Source organism: Macaca fascicularis, chromosome Y (genome assembly GCF_037993035.2).
Source record: "Macaca fascicularis isolate 582-1 chromosome Y, T2T-MFA8v1.1".
Taxonomy (NCBI): domain Eukaryota; kingdom Metazoa; phylum Chordata; class Mammalia; order Primates; family Cercopithecidae; genus Macaca; species Macaca fascicularis.
The window spans coordinates 2469645-2490290 of NC_132903.1; the positions used below are offsets into that span (position 1 = coordinate 2469645).

General features: G+C 45.2%; 1 protein-coding gene across 1 annotated transcript in view; it reads left to right on the forward strand.

Moving 5' to 3' along the window:
• The first annotated feature begins 615 nt into the window (after window positions 1-615).
• Window positions 616-20646, forward strand: part of LOC141409562 (uncharacterized) — a 29671-nt gene continuing 9640 nt past the window's right edge. The window contains exons 1-3 of the mRNA XM_074030633.1: window positions 616-4217; window positions 5826-7636; window positions 20355-20545. Of these exons, the coding sequence (XP_073886734.1) occupies window positions 3269-4217; window positions 5826-7636; window positions 20355-20545 (2951 nt within the window). The 5' untranslated portion in view covers window positions 616-3268. The remainder of the gene's footprint in view (window positions 4218-5825; window positions 7637-20354; window positions 20546-20646) is intronic.

Sequence of the window (20646 nt, forward strand, 5' to 3'; positions counted from 1 at the left end):
TGGACCTAGTTGAAATGAAGTTTTTCTTTTTATTTTTTCATGATTCAGTTTTTAGTATGTCCAGGCTCAAAGGACTGTGGCACCAGTAGAAACTGGAAGACAAAAACTGTCTTTCAGAACTGGCTCCTGTTTTGCCCATATATGCTACCTTTCCAAATTATCTTTAAAATTTATGGTGAAAATGAAATTAATAGGGTCCAATTAATTTTTTAAAATTTTGATTTGGAGTGTAAGCACTAATATGCATAAACAGACTTCCAGAACTCACTTGACTCTGTTCTTAGATTGCAAAATTGGAAGATCAAGACAATTCTAGTCACCTTCTCCTTGATGCCCTGCACTTATTTCTTGTTGGTTACTCCTAAAATTCAGCAGACTTTTCTTATTGAAAAATATGGTTACAAACACCAAATGCTTCTACATAAGTAATGAGGGTCTTTCCAGTTCTTTTATATCTTATCTTAACTTATTAACTGATAATCTTAGAAAACAGATTCTAATCCTAGCAATTTTTTCTGCTATGAAATAGCAAGAATTTGTCTTTTTTCTTAAAATAATCATGTGAAGTTAATGCTTGAAAAAAATCAGAGCTTGTAGATCCTGATACTTCTTTTTTTTTTCTTTTTTTTTTTTTTTTTTTTGAGACGGAGTCTCGCTCTGTCGCCCAGGCTGGAGTGCAGTGGCGCGATCTCGGCTCACTGCAAGCTCCGCCTCCCGGGTTCACGCCATTCTCCTGCCTCAGCCTCCCGAGTAGCTGGGACTACAGGCGCCCACAACCGTGCCCGGCTAATTTTTTTGTATTTTTAGTAGAGACGGGGTTTCACCGTGGTCTCGATCTCCTGACCTTGTGATCCGCCCGCCTCGGCCTTCCAAAGTGCTGGGATTACAGGCGTGAGCCACCGCGCCCGGCCGCTTCTTTTTTTTTTTTGAGACGGAGTCTGGCTTTGTCGCCCGGCCTGGAGTGCAGTGGCCGGATCTCAGCTCACTGCAAGCTCCGCCCCCCAGGTTTACGCCATTCTCCTGCCTCAGCCTCCCGAGTAGCTGGGACCACAGACGCCCGCCACCTCGCCCGGCTAGTTTATTGTATTTTTTTAGTAGAGACGGGGTTTCACCGTGTTCGCCAGGATGGTCTCGATCTCCTGACCTCGGGATCCGCCCGTCTCGGCCTCTCAAAGTGCTGGGATTACAGGCTTGAGCCACCGCGCCCGGCCAATCCTGATACTTCGTTTTAAACAATACCCCAAGATAAGCAAATTATAGTTTTATTTAATGATTCACTTTTATTAGGCAACAAATAGTGAATGATTGTGAGTCCACTTATAATTGACTTTTTGATTAGCTACTCAATAACTAGTGTTTAGAAAATTGGTAGTTTGTGATATTATAGACTGGGCGGCTCAAAAGGATCTTTTGAATTGTTGATTATAGTGTGAAAAGAAGCTTGAAGATGGCATTAACATTTAAGGTCTTGGAGGCACAGGGACCATAAATTTAAATTTCTTTTAAGAGCAAGTAGGTGTGGTTTCCCCCCCGGATAAATACATTAAGCCAAGCAGTTTTGCATATGATTTTACTGGTTTCATAGAGCCTTAGGAGTCATTCCATAAATGTCACATTAATTAGGATTCATATAATTTAAGCATTTCACAATGTACACCTATATCAGAACACGACATTTTACAATGCTTGTAAACTATCTTAATTTATTTATTTTTAATTTTTTTTTGAGACAGAGTCTCACTCTGTCTCCATGGCTGGAGTGCAGTGGCATGATCTTGGTTCACTGCAACCTACTACTGGGTTCAAGCAATTCTCCTGCCTCAGCCTCCTGAGTAGTTGGGATTACAGGCACACACCACCACACCCAGCTAACTTTTGTATTTTTAGTGGAGAGGAGGTTTCACCATGTTGGCCAGGTTGATCTCAAACCCTGGACCTCAGGTGATCTGCCCGCCTCGGCCTCCCCAAGTGCTGGAATTACAGGAGAGAGCCACCGCACCCAGCCTCTTGTATCTTAGTTTTTAAAAAATGAATGCCTGTAATGCAACCTGACCCTGAAAATATGACTACTAAAGCATTTATGGAACACTTACTTTATGCTTGCCACGAGGTATAGCTACTCATTCTATGAATTCTCTTTTGAAAACAGAGTGAGGTGACAGGTAATGATAAAAAAAAATGCAAATCACTTTTTCTTTAGTATATTTTCTTGTTTGAAAATATGCAAATGGTGAAAATAGTGCTTTGGAAGATATTTTGTCATTGGTAGTTCATTCTGGTATTGAAAGGACATAAAGATAGATGTGTACCCGCCCCCCACCCGCTACACCCTTGTTCTGCTCTCTAATCTTTGCACATACCAGAGATTTCGTAAGTTCTGTGAGTACCTGGTTTTCTGCACGTACCAGAGATTTTGTTTTGCACATACCAGAGATTTTGTAAGTTCTGAGGCAAGGTCACAAGACGTGTTTAAGTAAGATAAACTCTTGCTGCCATAAACCTGCTCTCCCACCTCAAAGTTTGAACCAAAATATCAGAAATGGCAGGAACCAATCATAGTTAGCCAAATCGCCTTGTTCAAACACTAGCCAATCATATATCTGATTTGTATAATAACTCTATGCCCACTTTTCTTAGACTATATAACATTGTTCGGAGCTGAGTGGGGGAGCTCTCCTGCCCGTCTCGTTTCACGAGCGAGGGAGAGTTCCAGGTTCGAACCTGTAATAAAGATCCTTGCTGCTTAGCTTTGACTCTGGACTCTGGTGGTCTTCTTCGGGGAATAAACGGTCTGGGCATAACAAATGGGGGCTCGTCCGGGATTTTCCCCAAGCCCACCAGACCCCCAAGTCAACGGATCTTAATCTGTAGGTAAGCCGGCTTTGTCACTGTCTCTGTCTTTGTCTCTGTCTCCCTGAAATTTCACGAAATCCGTAATCTGTAATCTGTATTGGTCTGTTCTGTAAGTGGCACGGTCTTGGCGGACGCGCTAGAAGACAGCCACTCGGGACTGGTGGGAGATGTTCCCCAGTGCCCATCTGGGGGCCTCCATCCTTGGTTGCCCCGTCTGACTCAGGTCGGAAGTCCGACACGCGCTCGCGAATGCTCATTGTTATTACTGTCTGTCCGTTATTGTTAAGTGTTAAGTGTAAGCCCAAAACGAAACATAAAACCTTTTCTTCCCCTTCCAGGACCGGACCTGTCGGATACTCCCCTCTGCTTCACACTCATTTTCGTCCCCCCTTCTCTTTGTAGGAGCAGTCCAAAGATGGGCAACAACCAGAGTACGCCGCTCTCACTCCTTGTTACCAATTTTAAGGATGTGAAGGCTCGGGGGCGTAACTTAAGCTTAGAACTAAAGAAGGGAAAGCTAGTTACTTTCTGCCGTTCGGAGTGGCCCTCTTTCGGCGTAGGGTGGCCCTCCGAAGGAACTTTCTGTCTCTCTATTATTACTAAGGTAAAAACTAAGATTTTCCTGCCAGGGCAGTCAGGACATCCTGATCAAATTCCTTATATTCTAGTGTGGCAGGATCTTGTGGAAAACCCACCACCCTGGATAACTCCATTCATCCCTGAGCCCTGCAAAGTCCTAGTAACGCGACCTACAAGACAAAAGACTCCCTCTGCTCCCTCGGCCCCTGTGCTGCCGGACAGCCAGGACCCCCTAACGTTAGAACCCACATTTCCCCCACCATATCCGCACCTTATCCCGCAGGACCCAGTCCCCCAGGGTGGTGCTTCCATAGAGGGAAACCGAGAAGCGGAAGCAGCCGAGAGCGAAAGTAACCTGGGGGGGCCGGCCGGCCGAACACGAGGCCGCGTACAGCGGGACCAAGCTTCCCGACTCCCTGACTCCACTGTAGCCCTGCCTCTCAGAGAAATAGGATCGCTCGATGATACCGGGCTCTCCCGTCTCATGTATTGGCCTTTTTCCACCAGTGATTTATACAATTGGAAGTCCCAAAATGCTCGGTTCTCAGATAATCCCAAAGATCTAACCTCGTTGTTAGACAGTGTCATGTTTACTCACCAGCCGACCTGGGATGACTGTCAACAGCTCCTCCGAATCCTGTTCACAACGGAGGAGCGGGAAAGAATCCAAGTTGAGGCCAGAAAACTGGTTCCAGGAGATGACGGCCAGCCAACTGCAAATCCTGACCTCATTAATGCGGCTTTCCCTTTGACCCGGCCCAGATGGGACTACAACACGGCAGAAGGTAGGGGACGACTGCTCATTTATCGCCAGACTCTAATGGCGGGTCTCCGGGCTGCAGCTCGCAAGCCCACCAATTTGGCTAAAGTATATTCTGTGTTACAAGGTAAGACAGAAAGCCCCGCTGTGTATTTAGAGAGATTAATGGAAGCCTTCAGACAGTTTACCCCTATGGACCCGGAAGCACCGGAAAATCAGGCAGTGGTAGTAATGTCCTTTGTAAACCAGGCAACACCAGATATTAAAAGAAAACTCCAGAAATTAGAAGGTTTAGAGGGAAAGCAGATTCAGGACCTCCTTCAGATGGCCCAGCGAGTTTATAATAATAGGGATACTCCAGAAGAAAAACAGTTCAAGGCAACCAAAGAAATGACCAAAGTCTTAGTAGCAGCTTTCCCCCAGGCAGGAAATGGCCAAAACAGAAAGCAGAAAAAGCAAGGCCCTAGGCAAGGATTAGAAAAAGATCAGTGTGCTTATTGCAAGGAACGTGGCCACTGGATTAAGGACTGCCCAAAGAAACGGAGACCAGCTAACCCTACCTCCGTACTCGTTACCCAGGACTCTGACTAGGGAGGACGGGGTTCGGACCCCCTCCCCGAACCCAGGGTAACTTTGCAAGTGGAGGGGTCCCCAGTTCGCTTCTTGGTCGATACTGGGGCGGAACGCTCAGTCCTAACCAAACCAATTGGAAAAATGTCTAAGAAAACATCCTGGGTGCACGGGGCCACAGGCATCAAAAAATGCCCCTGGACAACCCAGAGGACTGTAGACTTAGGAACGGGAAAAGTCTCCCATTCCTTCCTAGTCATCCCAGAGAGCCCCTGCCCTCTACTAGGGAGGGACTTGCTGACAAAGATGGGGGCCCAAATCCACTTTGAGCCAGAAGGGCCCAAGATAACTGATTCCCAAAACAGGCCAATATCTATCCTGACTGTCACCTTAGAAGATGAGTACCGACTCCATCAAGAGCAAAAGCCCACCGATCAGGGAATTGACTCTTGGCTCCAGCGTTTCCCTGAAGCGTGGGCAGAAACTGGGGGCTTGGGTCTAGCTAAACATCGACCTGCCATATTTGTGGAAGTTAAGCCAGGGACGCACCCGGTTCGGGTTCGGCAATATCCTATGCCCCTGGAGGTAAGAGAAGGAATTACGCCCCATATCCGCCGACTCCTAGACCAGGGAGTCCTACAGGCTTGCCACTCATCCTGGAATACTCCACTGTTACCTGTTCGTAAACCCAACAGTACGGACTACAGGCCAGTACAGGATTTAAGAGAAGTTAATAAAAGGGTCATGGACATACATCCTACTGTGCCCAATCCATACACCCTTCTGAGTGCCTTACATCCCAAAAAACAGTGGTATACCGTTCTTGATCTAAAAGACGCTTTCTTCAGCCTTCCTCTGGCTCCCAAAAGTCAAGAACTCTTTGCATTTCAATGGACGGATCCTGAGAGGGGCATCAACGGTCAGCTAACATGGACCAGACTGCCACAAGGGTTCAAGAACTCGCCAACCCTGTTCGATGAAGCCCTTCATGAAGATCTGGGTGAGTACCGGCGGCAACACCCTGAAATAACTCTTTTGCAATATGTTGATGATCTCTTAATAGTGGCCAGGTCCCCAGAAACTTGTGTTCAAGGGACTGAGGACCTCCTGAAGACTCTGGGGGAGCTAGGCTACCGAGCCTCAGCAACAAAGGCTCAGATCTGCAAGTCGGAGGTAACTTATCTGGGGTACCTATTAAAAGGGGGGCAACGCTGGCTAACCAAAGCCCGAAAGGAAACAGTCCTACGCATCCCTAGACCCCAGTCAACACGGCAAGTGAGAGAATTCCTGGGGTCAGCAGGGTTCTGTAGGTTATGGATACCCGGATTTGCTGAGTTAGCCAAGCCCCTATACCAGGCAACAAAGGAACGGCAGCCCTTCAATTGGACGGAAGAGGCTGAGCTGGCCTTTCAGCAAATCAAAACTGCCTTGTTATCAGCCCCCGCGCTGGGGCTCCCTGATGTCTCCAAGCCCTTCCACTTATACGTGGATGAAAGTAAGGGTGTTGCAAAAGCCGTGTTAACACAGTACCTAGGCCCCTGGCAGAAGCCAGTTGCCTATTTGTCAAAAAAATTAGATTCAGTGGCTGCTGGCTGGCCACCCTGCCTCTGGATAATCGCGGCGACCGCCCTAATGGTCCGAGACACTGATAAACTTATCATGGGGCAAGAGTTGCGCGTTATAACCCCGCATGCCATTGAAGGCGTCCTCCGGCAGCCGCCGGACCGATGGATGAGTAACGCCCGGCTCACCCACTATCAAGGACTGCTGTTAAACCCCCTCAGAATAACTTTTCTGCCCCCAACCTCTTTAAACCCTGCTTCACTGCTGCCAAATCCAGACTTGGACGCCCCGTCCCATGAGTGCACTGAGATACTGGCTCAGGTGCATGGGGTGCGGGAGGACCTGCAAGATCGTCCGCTCCCCGACACAGAACTCACCTGGTTCACTGATGGCAGCAGCTATGTCCACCAAGGCCAGCGGTATGCAGGAGCGGCTGTAACGTCAGAGACTGAGGTAATCTGGGCGGAACCCTTGCCTCCAGGGACATCGGCCCAAAGAGCCGAACTGATAGCCCTTACACAGGCCCTCACCCTAGGGGCAGAGAAAAAACTAACAGTATACACGGATAGCCGCTATGCTTTCGCTACTGCGCACATACATGGGGCCATCTACAGAGAAAGGGGACTATTAACAGCCGAAGGCAAAGAAATAAAAAACAAGCAAGAGATCCTAGCTCTATTAACTGCTTTGTGGAAACCAAAGAAATTGGCTATCGTACATTGCCCTGGGCATCAGAAACCAACTACGCCAATTGCTCGAGGCAACTTCTTAGCCGACCAAACTGCAAGGAGCATAGCAAAAGCTCCCAGTCAGCTCCTCGTGCTCCAGCTCCCCGATCCTGGCCCGCGAAATTTGCCATGTTTTCCCGACTATACCGAACAGGATCGCAAATGGATGAACACGCTTCCCCTAAAACAGGTTAAAAATGGGTGGTGGACTGATATAAATGACCAAACCATCCTACCAGAAAAATTAGGACGGCAGGTGTTGGAACACATCCACCGGACAACCCACCTGGGTGCCCGGCGAATGATGGACTTAATCAGGCACGCCAAGTTTAGAATCAGGCGCATAGCTGAACTGGCCAGCGATGTCACAACAAATTGCAAAGCCTGCCAACTAAACAACGCTTGCCCCCAAACCCAGACCACCGCAGGAATTAGGTGTAGAGGAACTAGGCCTGGTATCTATTGGGAAATAGACTTTACTGAGATAAAGCCTGGAAAATATGGGTATCAGTACTTACTTGTCTTTGTAGATACTTTTTCAGGATGGACAGAAGCGTTCCCAACTAAGAGAGAAACTGCTCAGGTTGTAGCAAAGAAAATTTTGGAAGAAATCCTCCCCAGGTATGGCTTTCCCATCCAAATAGGGTCAGACAATGGACCAGCCTTCGTTGCTAAGGTAAGTCAGGATTTGGCTTCCATTCTGGGGGCAAATTGGAAATTACATTGTGCTTATAGGCCCCAAAGCTCAGGACAGGTAGAAAGGATGAATCGGACTCTGAAGGAGACCTTAACTAAATTGACCATGGAGACTGGCGCTAATTGGGTAGTACTTCTCCCCTACGCTCTGTTCCGGGCCCGAAATACCCCTTACAGACTAGGCCTCACACCATATGAAATCATGTATGGCAGACCCCCACCCCTCGTCCCCAGTCTAAAAGATGACTTACTCAAACCTGAAACTGAAAATGTCTCTGAGCTCCTGTTCTCCTTACAAGCCTTACAGAAAATTCACCAGGAAATTTGGCCCAGACTACGAGAACTGTACGAGGCAGGACCTCCGCCGACGCCTCATCCGTTCCAGCCGGGAGACTGGGTCCTAGTCAAGCGCCACCGGCAAGAAACTCTTCAACCCAGGTGGAAAGGACCACTGCAAGTACTCCTGACTACTCCCACCACTCTCAAAGTAGAAGGCATCGCTTCGTGGATCCACTACACACACGTCAAACCAGTGGACCCAACATCCGACCTTCTCGAGCCGTCTGGAGCACCGGTTACATGGACTGTAGACAAAGCTAAGAACAATCCCTTAAAGCTAACCCTGCGCCGTCATCCCCATAGCCGTAACCATGTCTAGCTTACCTATGCTTTTATGCCTTATGCATCTGACTCTCCTCACTGCTGCGCCGTCTAATCCCTATGTCTGGAGGTTCTGGCTCTATGAGAACAAAACTCACCCCGGGGAAACCCCCCAAGCAGGTAAACTGCTAGCTAGCGCAGACTGCCCCCCCTCAGGGTGTAATACTATAGTTTACCTCAATTTCACTAGGTTCCAGATTGCCCAACCAGCAATACCCATGATCTGTTTTGAATATGATCAAACTGAATATAATTGTAAAAATTATTGGTGGCACCAGAGTGCAGGTTGCCCATATAGCTACTGTAAGACGCACTCTGTCCGATACTGGAGAGAACAACAAGGGTGGTATTTTTACAAAACTGAGTCTCCCGTCACTTACACTTGGATAATTAGAGACCCATGGGACTCTCGGTGGACAACTCCACAACATGGGGGAGTATATTACTCATCAACTAGTACCTGGCCCAGTAGCCATTTATATCTGTGGAGAAGTCTAGTCCAGATTCAACCCTTAATCCACACACAAATCCACAGGCAAGAAACCAAGCTATCACAAGACTTGCAGCCCTTCTCCTGGCTAACTCTATTACGGGAAGGGCTAGCATTCGCCAACCTCACTGGTTTAGGCGACCTGTCCTCTTGCTTTATGTGTGCAACCCTAGGAAGACCACCATTAACGGCTGTTCCTCTATCCTCCCCTCCCACAAACTATACAGGTTTTAACTCATCGATAGTCACGATACCCGATGTGGCCCTGTACCGTGACCCATACCAAGAGAAATACCCCTATTGTTATTCGGCATTTAGCAACAGCCTCTGTAACCAATCGGCTACATACCCTAATAGTCCCATATATGCTCCCCCTAGTGTGTTCTTCTGGTGTAATATGACTCTGTTAAAAACTCTGTCCAAAAGCATCTCTGACAGACAGTTGTGTATCCCTGTTACCCTAGTTCCCCGACTGACACTGCTAACCCCGGCAGAGTTCATAGGCTGGGCAGGGACTGCCCCAACTAAAACTGCGCGACATAGACGAGCAGTTTTTCTACCACTAATTGCCGGAATATCCTTAACCACCTCTGTCGTCGCAGCGGGGTTAGCAGGAGGGGCCCTACAACACTCCATGATAGAAAACGACAAGCTGTTACAACAATTCTCTGTTGCTATGGAAGACTCCGCCTATTCCCTAGCCTCCCTTCAGCGGCAGCTTACCTCCCTAGCACAGGTCACCCTTCAAAACCGCAGAGCCTTAGACTTACTCACGGCTGAGAAAGGAGGTACCTGTATGTTCCTCAAAGAAGAATGCTGTTTCTATATAAATGAGTCAGGGTTAGTTGAGGAAAGAGTCCAACGCCTACACGAACTAAGCTTAGAAATGAAAAAGCAACAATTCACTACAGCCGCTAACAATTGGTGGAGCTCTTCAATGTTTTCCCTTCTGGCACCCCTTTTAGGCCCCCTAATGTCTTTACTACTTCTATTCACTATAGGCCCCTGTGTGGTAAATAAAATTTTACAATTTGTCAGAGAAAGGTTTGATACCATCCAACTAATGGTCCTCCGTAGCCATCACCAGCCTCTCCTGCACCCAGAAAGTGAGGCTATATTATAAGACTCTGGAAATCCAAGATTGGACATCCAGTTGCTTATGAGAAGGGGGAAATGAAAGGACATAAAGATAGATGTGTACCCGCCCCCCACCCGCTACACCCTTGTTCTGCTCTCTAATCTTTGCACATACCAGAGATTTCGTAAGTTCTGTGAGTACCTGGTTTCCTGCACGTACCAGAGATTTTGTTTTGCACATACCAGAGATTTTGTAAGTTCTGAGGCAAGGTCACAAGACGTGTTTAAGTAAGATAAACTCTTGCTGCCATAAACCTGCTCTCCCGCCTCAAAGTTTGAACCAAAATATCAGAAATGGCAGGAACCAATCATAGTTAGCCAAATCGCCTTGTTCAAACACTAGCCAATCATATATCTGATTTGTATAATAACTCTATGCCCACTTTTCTTAGACTATATAACATTGTTCGGAGCTGAGTGGGGGAGCTCTCCTGCCCGTCTCGTTTCACGAGCGAGGGAGAGTTCCAGGTTCGAACCTGTAATAAAGATCCTTGCTGCTTAGCTTTGACTCTGGACTCTGGTGGTCTTCTTCGGGGAATAAACGGTCTGGGCATAACAGTATAGGTACAACCAACCTTTGGGCTCTTACCAGTGACATGTAGAAGTGAGCCAAAGGGCCCAAACCCAAACTGTTACTGCATTTTAAGTAAGAAGGGAAAAAGAGGCCACGGATGGTGGCTCAAGCCTGTAATACCAGCAGTTTGAGAGGCTGAGGTAAGAGAATTGCTTGAGGCCGGGAGTTCAAGACCGCCATAGCCAACATATCTAGACCGCATTTCAATTTGAAAAAAAAAAAGCAGCTTTGTTTTTTGTTTTGAAATTGGTCTCACTTGGTCACCCAGGCTGGAGTGCAATGTTGCCATCTCAGCTCTCTGCATCCTTGACCTGCTGGGCATGTAGTTGGGATTATGGGCATGTGCCACCATGCTAATTTCTGTATTTTTTGTAGAGAAAGGTTTTTCCCATGTTGCCCTGGGTGGTCTTGAAATCCTGAGCTTGTGGATTTCAGGATCATGGTGGACAGGAAGCAGGACTAGATTGCAGATCCAGATAGAGCAGCATGCAGAGGCTTGCATTGTAAATTTTAGCTCCAGATTGACTCCAAGAACAAACCAGCAATCCTGAGAGGAACCACAGATGCTGTGAAGGAAGCAGATGGCCCCTGCAGGACCCAGGAGACACCCCAAATACTGTGAGTGTCCCAACAGTGGAAGTGGGAAAGAGATACCCTCCTCTCCTGAACACATGCCCCTACTGGAGAACCTGAAAGTGTTTGTGGGAGAGCAGTTTCTGACTTTACCTAGAGCTAAGTCAAGTTAGAGAGCCAACCCAAGCAAAATACAGGGATAGAGGCAGCAGAAAGTCCATAGGAGCTCGCTGGGTCCCCAAGCAACAAGTAGAAGAAAGAAATTCAGAGCTTGAAGACGTGGACTTCAAATTAACCCAGTCCAACAAAGACAAAGAAAAAATAAGAAAATATGAGCAAAGCCTCCAAGAAGTCTGGGATTATATTAAACGGCCTAAGAACAATCAGTGTTCTTGAGGAAGAGGATAATTCTAAAAGCTTGGAAAACACATTTCAGGGAATAATTGAGGAAAACTTCCCCAGCCTTGCTAGAGACCTACACATGCAAATACAAGAAGCACAAAGAACACTTGGAAAATTCATCACAAAATAGTCTTCACCTAAGCACACTGTCATCGGGTTATCCAAAGTTAAAAGCAACTAAAGAATCTTAAAAGCTGTGAGATAGAAGCACCAGCTAACCTACAAAGGGAAAAACTGTCAAATTAACAGCAGAATTCTCCACAGAAACCTGTTAGTTAGAAGGGCTTGTAGGGTTTCTTCTTCCAATCTTCAGCCTCTTCAAACAAAACAATTATCTGCCAAGAACTTTGTATCCAGTGAAACTAAGCAATGTATATGAAGGAAAGATACAATCTTTTTCAGACAACAAATGCCAAGAGAATTAGCCATTACCAAGCCACCACTACAGGAACTGATAAAAGGAGCTCTAAATCTTGAAACAAATCCTGGAAACACATTAAAACAGAACCTCTTTAAAGCACAAGTCACGCAGGCCCTATAAAACAAAAACACAAGTTTAAAAGCAAAAACAAAAAAACCCCAAAGTGCAAAGGAAACACACAGCATGATGAATGCAGCAGCACTTCACATTTCAATAATAACATTGAATGTAAATGGCCTAAATGCACCACTTAAAAGATATAGAACCGCAGAATGGATAGAACTCATCAGTCATCTGCTGCCTTCAGGAGACTCACTTAACACATATAAGGACTCACATAAACTTAAAGGGGTGGAAAAAGTAATTTCATGCAAATAGACACCAAAAGTGACCGAGGGTAGCTATTCTTACATTAGACAAAACAAACTTTAAAGCAACAGTGGGGCCGGGCGCGGTGGCTCAAGCCTGTAATCCCAGCACTTTGGGAGGCCGAGACGGGTGGATCACGAGGTCAGGAGATTGAGACCATCCTGGCTAACACGGTGAAACCCCATCTCTACTAAAAAATACAAAAAACTAGCCGGGCGAGGTGGCGGGCGCCTGTAGTCCCAGCTACTCAGGAGGCTGAGGCAGGAGAATGGCGTAAACCCGGGAGGTGGAGCTTGCAGTGAGCTGAGATCCGGCCACTGCACCCCAGCCTGGGCGACAGAGCAAGACTCCGTCTCCAAAAAATAAAAAATAAAAAAAAAAGTAAAGCAACAGTGGTTAAAAGAGACAAAGAAGGACCGGGCATGGTGGCTCATGCCTATAATCCCAGCACTTTGGGAGGCCAAGGCAGGTAGATCACGAGGTCAGGAGTTTGAGACCACCCTGGCCAACACAGGGAAACCCCGTCTCACTAAAAATACAAAAAAAATTTAGCTGGGCGTGGTGGTGGGCACCTGTAATTCCAGCTATTCAAGAGGCTGAGGCAGGAGAATCGCTTGAACCTGGGAGGTGGAGGCTGCAGTGAGCTGCAATCACACCACTGTACTCCAGCCTAGGCAACAGTGCAAGACTCCATCTCAAAAAAAATAAAATAAAATAAAACAAACAAAGAGGGACATTATGTAATGGTAAAAAGCCTTGTCCAACAAGAAAATGTCACAGTCCTAAACATATATGCACCTAACACTGGAGCTCCCAGATTTATAAAACAATTACTAGTAAATCTAAGAAATGAGATAGACAGCAACACAATAGTAGTGGCTAACTTCAGTACTCCACTGACAGCACTAGACAGGTCATCAAGACAGAAAATCAACAAAGAAACAATGGATTTAACTATGCTTTGGAATAAATGGACCTAATATATTTCATCCAACAGCTACAGAATACACATTCTATTCAAAAGCACATGGAACTTTCTCCAAGATTAGACCATACAATAGACCATAAAATGAGCCTTAATAAATTTAAGAAAATTGGCTGGGCGTGGTGGCTCAAGCCTGTAATCCCAGCACTTTAGGAGGCCGAAATGGGCAAATCACGAGGTCAGGAGATTGAGACCATCCTGGCTAACACAGTGAAACCCCGTCTCTACTAAAAAATACAAAAAACTAGCTGGGCGAGGTGGCGGGCGCCTGTAGTCCCAGCTACTCGGGAGGCTGAGGGAGAAGAATGGCGTAAACCCGGCAGGCAGAACTGGCAGTGAGTTGAGATCCGGCCACTGCACTCCAACCTGGGTGACAGAGTGAGACTCTGTCTCAAAAAATAAATAAATAAATAAATAAATAAATAAATTTAAGAAAATTGAAGGCCGGGCGCGGTGGCTCACGCCTGTAATCCCAGCACTTTGGGAGGCCGAGGCGGGCGGATCACAAGGTCAGGAGATCGAGACCACGGTGAAACCCCGTCTCTACTAAAAATACAAAAAATTAGCCGGGCGCGGCTGTGGGCGCCTGTAGTCCCAGCTACTCGGGAGGCTGAGGCAGGAGAATGGCGTGAACCCGGGAGGCGGAGCTTGCAGTGAGCCGAGATCGCGCCACTGCACTCCAGCCTGGGCGACAGAGCGAGACTCCGTCTCAAAAAAAAAAAAAAAAAAAAAAAAAAAAAAAAAAAAAAAAAAAAAAAAAAAAGAAAATTGAAATTATATCAAGCACTCTTTCAGACTACGGTGGAATAAATATTGGAAATCAGCTCCAAAAGGAAACTTCAAAACCATGCAAAAACATGGAAACCAAATAACCTGCTCCTGAATGAGCATGGGGTCAAAAACAAAATGAAGGTGGAAATTAAAAAATTCTTCAAACTGAATGACAGTAATGACACAATCTATCAAAACCTCTGGGATAAAACCAAGGTAGTGTTAAGAGGAAAGTTCGTAGTTCTAAATGCTGACATCAAAAAGTCTGAAAGAGCACAAATTGACATTCTAAGGTCACATCCCAAGGAACTAGAGAAACAAGAACAAACCAAACCCAAACTCACCAGAATAAAGGAAATAACCAAGATAAGAGCAGAAATAAATGAAACTGAAACAAAGAAAAAATGATACAAAAGATGAATAAAACAGGCCAGGCGTGGTGGCTCACGCCTGTAATCCCAGCACTTTGGGAGGCCGAGACGGGCGGATCACGAGGTCAGGAGATCGAGACCATCCTGGCTAACACAGTGAAACCCCGTCTCTACTAAAAATACAAAAATTTAGCCGGGCGAGGTGGCAGGCGCCTGTAGTCCCAGCTACTCGGGAGGCTGAGGCAGGAGAATGGCGTGAACCCAGGAGGTGGAACTTGCAGTGAGCCGAGATCACGCCACTGCGCTCCAGCCTGGGTGACAGAGCAAAGACTTCGTCTCAAAAAAAAAAAAAAAAAAAAAAAAAGATGAATAAAACAAAAAGCAGGATCTTTGAAAAGGGAAGTAGAATTGATAGACCATAAGCAAGATTAACCAAGAAAAGAATAGAGACAATCCAAATAACCTCACTGAGAAATAAAACAGGAGCTGTTACAACTGACACCACTGAAATACAAAAGATCATTCAAGGCTACTATGAACACCTTTACACACAAACTAGAAAACCTAAAAGAGATGCATAAATTTCTACAAAAATATAACCCTCCTTGCTTAAAGCAGGATGAATTTGATACCCTGAACAGACCAATAACAACCAGCAAGATTGAAACAATAATTAAAAAATTACCAACCAAAAAAAGTCCAAGACCAGACAAATTCATCCAGAATTCTACCAGACATTCAAAGAAGAATCAGTACCATTCCTTTTGACACTACGATACAAGATAGAGAAAGAAGAAACCCTCTGTAATTCATTATTTGAAGCCAGCATCATCCTAATAGCAAAATCAGAAAAGGATACAACCAAAAAAGAAAACTACAGACTGATACCCTTGGTGAACATAGATGCCAAAATCCTTAACAAAATACTAGCTAACTGAATACAACAACATATAAAAAAGATAATCCACCATGATCAAGTGGGCTTCATACCAGTGACGCAGGGATGGTTTAATGTACGCAAGTAAGTGTGATACTGAGGTGAGAAATTAAAAATAAAATTAAAAAGAAAGAGAAATAAGTTTTACTGCATTAGGCTGATTTGTCCCAGAGGCAGCAACAGGCACAGCCCAGACCCAGGAAAAGTCTTGATAAAATGTTTGTAATGGCAAAATTCACAATTGCAAAATCGTGGTACCAATCCAAATATGCCCATTAATCAACGAGTGTATAAAGAAACTGTGATATAGGCTGGGTGCAGTGACTCATGTCTGTAATCCTAGCACTTTGGGAGGGCGAGGCAGGCAGATTGCCTGAGCTCAGTAGTTTGAGATGAGCCTGCACACCATGGTCAAACCCCATCTCTACTTAAAAAAAAAAAAAAAAATTGCTGGGCATGATGGTGGGCACCTGTGGTCCCAGCTATTTGGGAGGCTGAGGCAGGAGAATTGCTTGAACCTGGGAGGTGGAAGTTACAGTAAGCAGAGATCGAGCCACTGCACTCCAGGCTGGGTGACAGAGTGAGACTCCATCTCCAAAAAAAAAAAAAAAAAAAAAAAAGGGAAACTGTGGTATATATGTTTACACATAAAAAGGAATTAATTAACAGCATTTACAGTGACCCTGATGAGATTGGAGACTATTATTCTAAGTGAAGTAACTCAGGAATGGAAAACCAAATATTGTATGTTCTCACTGGTATGTGGAAGCTAAGTTATGAGGACACAAAGGCGTAAGAATGATAAAATGGACTTTGGATGCTTGCGGGGAAGAGTGGGAGGGGAGTGAAGGATAAACCCTACAAATAGGGTGGAGTCTGTACTGCTCAGGTGATGGGTGCACCAAAATCTCACAAATCACCACTAAAGAACTTGCTCATGTAACCAAATACTACCTATACCCCAATAACTTATGGAAAAATAAAACATTGAAACACAATCATCATAGCTCCTTATAGCTCCTTTGTGCCAGTGTGAATCAGTGCAATCAATTATTACATTGATTCTAACTTGTCCTAGAAAGCCAGAGCAACATGAAGATGTCCATTGGGTCCCTTATGGCTTATGGAAGGGGACATTTGTGAGCTATTTTACAGATTCACAGATGAATTGCCAGGTACTTCCTAGATGACCAAAATAGTGTACAGGAAACTAGGCCAGCATTACCTGAGTTTGTGGAGTCAGTGCTTGTTCTAAGCACTATGACAAATATTCATAGATGAACAAAGTTACTAGAAACAATAATGATACCAATTTGTGATAGGGATCTGATCCAGAAACTTATGTTTTCTGGTAACTAACTAAGCAAACTCTTTTCCTTTTTTCTCCTCCCCTCTCCTCTTCCTTATTTTTTGTCTTTCTTTTTTCTTTTCTTTTCTTTTTTTTTTTTTGAGACAGTGTCTCACTCTGTTGCCCAGGCTAGGGTTCAGTGGCGCGATCTTGGCTCACTGCCAGCTCCACCTTCCGGGTTCATGCCATTTTCCTGTGTCAGCCTCCTGAGTAGCTGGGACTACAGGCACCCGCCACCATGCCTGGCTAATTTTTTGTATTTTTAGTAGAGACGGGGTTTCACCGTGTTAACCAGGATGGTCTCAATCTCCTGACCTCATGATCCGCCTGCCTTAGCCTCCCAAAATGCTAGGATTACAGGCATGAGCCACCACGCCCAGTCTCCTCCTTATTTTTCTTGACGTGGTCTCACTCCATTGCCCAGGCTGAAATGTAGTGATGCCATCATGGCTCACTGCAGCCTCAACCTCCTGGGCTCAAGCAATCTTCCCACCTCAGCCTCCTGACTAACTGGGCCTGCAGGCAGGTATGCTACCATGCCTAGGTGATTTTTTTTTTTCTTCGAGATGGAATTTCGCTTTTCTTGCCCAGGCTGGAGTGCAATGGCGCGATCTCGGCTGACTGCAACCTCCACTTCCCAGGGTCAAGCAGTTCTCCTGCCTCAGCCTCCCAAGTAGCTGGAATTATAGGCATGCACCACCATGCAAGGCTAATTTTGTATTTTTAGTAGAGATGGGGTTTCACCATGTTGGCCAGGCTGGTCTTGAACTCCTGACTTCAGGTGATCTGCCCACCTCAGCCTCCTAAAGTGCTGGGATTATAGGCATGAGCTATAGTTTTTTCTAGTTTTTAGGAGGCAGTCACCTTGGCAAACTTTTTGGCTATTGCATGCAACTCAGTGGGACCAGAGAGTGTAAGAAGCCACTAATAGATTCTGTTTATTATGAGTGGTGTTGAAATGAGTATGTAGGAATTGGGGAAGGCTAGGAAAGGCTTCTGCAGTGGTTACCTGTTTAGGGGCTTGTAGAGCCAGTTTAGGTTCAGCTGTTTCGGGTGATTGTAAAGGAGAGAGAATTGTAATTTTAGAATTTACAAATGTTGGAGATGGACATTCCTGTTAAGATTTTTACTTTATTTTCTCATTTTTTAAAGAGATAAAGTCTTACTCTATCACCCAGGCTGGAGTGCAGTGGTGTGGTCATGGCTCACTGCAGCCTGCAACTCCTGGGCTCAAGAGATTCTCTTGTCTTAGGTTCACAAATAGCTAGGACTATAGGTACATGCCACCATGCCTAGCTAATGTTTTTATTTATTTTTTTTTTTGAGACGGAGTCTCGCTCTGTCGCCCTGGCTGGAGTGCAGTGGCCGGATCTGAGCTCGCTGCAAGCTCCGCCTCCTGGGTTTACGGCATTCTCCTGCCTTAGCCTCCCGAGTAGCAAGGACTACAGGCGCCCACGGCCTCGCCTGGCTAGTGTGTTTTTCTTTGATTTTTTGGTAGAGACAGGGTTTCACCGTGTTAGCCAGGATAGTTCGAGCTCCTGACCTCCTGATCCGCCCGTCTGGGCCTCCCAAAATGCTGGGATTACAGGCTTGAGCCACCACGCCCAGCAATGTTTTTATTCTTTTGTGGAGATGACGTGTCACTGTCTTAGGCATACTGGTCTTGATCTCTTGGCCTCAGACAATTCTTCCAACTCTGCCTCCCAAAGCACTGGGATTACATGCATGAACCACCCATGGCCTAAATTTTTATTCTAATTTGTTTTCTTTCTTTTTTTTTTTTACTCTAGAAGGTTAGAGATACATTGTCTTGTAGAGAAGGTATATTTGATTTAGTGGACTTTTTAAGGCTTCTGAGTGCTAATTAAATTACACCTCCATACCTCTTACTCATTCCCGTTCTGAGAGGTGCAATCCTTTTTATTTTTAAGGTGTTGTCTTCAAAAAATAGTTTGAAAAGGCCAAATGAGCCCCATAGGGACTACTGCAACTGCAAACTGTTGTTAGTCAAACAGAACCTTTTAGATAAAAACACATAATTTAGATAAAAACCCGTAACACCTAAACCTATAACAACCGAGATTCCCGCTGGAGAGGGAGGAATTTTCAGTTTGCTTAAAACAAACGCTTTTATCCTTTCCTTGTCTGAACTTAAAATGGAAACAAGCAAAAAGACTGACAAGGATGTCAACAAATCCTAAACAAAAGAGAGATCTCAATCAGTATGAAAGTTGTTTGGCATGCAAGAGAGCTTATCACTCCTGGTACCAAAGGACACTAAAATCCCAAAGTGCAACAAGGTTTTAGTAGGTACCTCATGGATGACGAAGACTCCTGGAACCATAAAGGATAAAGTCACTTTGCATCCATGCTCCTGACACCAACAGTGAACCCTAAGAAAAAAGGCAGAATCAACCAATCAAACACAAATCAGCATTTACTCTGAAATGGATGTTGCAACCTGGGTAGCAGTTAGAGACTGTACCACCGAGAGGGTGTGGGGGCTTACCTTTTAAAGGAACTTATTTAGATTATGTAAATTGTCTCATTATTTTATTGGTGGATTTAACAATTAAGTCTGTAATCATTAGTAGAGTAGTGCAGTTGTGTTAATCCAAAGAAAAGCACATACAGAATGTTTGTCAGTATTATGACCAGTTTCTTTATATTGTATATGGTTGAAAACATGGTTGTTGTGAAAGAAGTGTGTTTCAGCGCTCCTTTCTGTTTTTCAGTATTCAGGAGCAGTTCAATATGGCATTGGTAGACTAAGATGGAGTCACTGATGCCAAGTTGGAAACGTTTGTAAGCTCACAATAGCATGCCAAGACTGGGCATGAAAGTCGAATGTATCTTTTGTAATAAGGCAGCAAACATGGGTATTTTTCTGGCTTCTCTTTTAGTCATTCTAGGGAATTATTGCACTTGAGGAGAGAATTATGGGAAACTAATATGTAGCCAGTCTGTCAGAAGAACAGATTTCTTGGGACTAAGAACTCATATGTGAAGTAGGCATAACTCTATTTAAATCTGTGGAGTCTTCTGAAACTCCAGTTATTTAGTGCTGGGAATAATTGAGAGTTCACAATGGGTAGCTCCAGGAGTTTAAAAAAAAAAAGAGAGAGAGAGAGAGACAGATATGAATTGAATGGTTGGACAATAGTTGGTGTTCAGAAAATTGAATAATTGGTTATTAATGCATTCAGATTAATTTCTCTTAATTTTATTCCAATCATTTGTGTCTTTCAAAGTATTTGTTTCATTTAATTTTTCTAATTTGTTGTTTCTTTAGGGTTGATAGTAGTGTCCCTTTTGATATTTCTGATTTTAATGTTACCGGCGATTCTTTGTTTTTAGAGCTACCAAGATGGTGGCTGGCTGCTCCCAAGATGGCGGCAAGCCTGTTGTTCTCTGACCTGGGGTTCTTGGCCTCATGGATTCCAAGGAATGGAACCTTGGGGCAGGTGGTGAATGTTATAGCTTTGTTAGAAGCCATGGGTCACAGAAGAGAACTCTGGAACCCAGCAACGAGTGTTCAGCTCGATTAGGATGAACCTGGGCACTTAGTCGCTCAGGAACAGTGAAAAGCCTCTAGCCCGATTGGGAGTGGCAATGGGTGCCTCGCTGGATCAGAAGCACAGTGGACACCCTGCCGGATCTGGAGGGATGGAAATCAGCGGGTCTGTGATGACAGCGAGCAGCTGTGGTGGACAGCGAGTGAAAGCTCAGCTGGTGCTGGACAAACACACACCAGAAGAGTGTGCAGTTGCAAGAGTTAATACAGTGAAAACAGAGCTCTCATACAATTGGAGGCGACCCAAAGGGGGTTGCCCTGTCTGGCTCCAATGCCTGTGTGTAT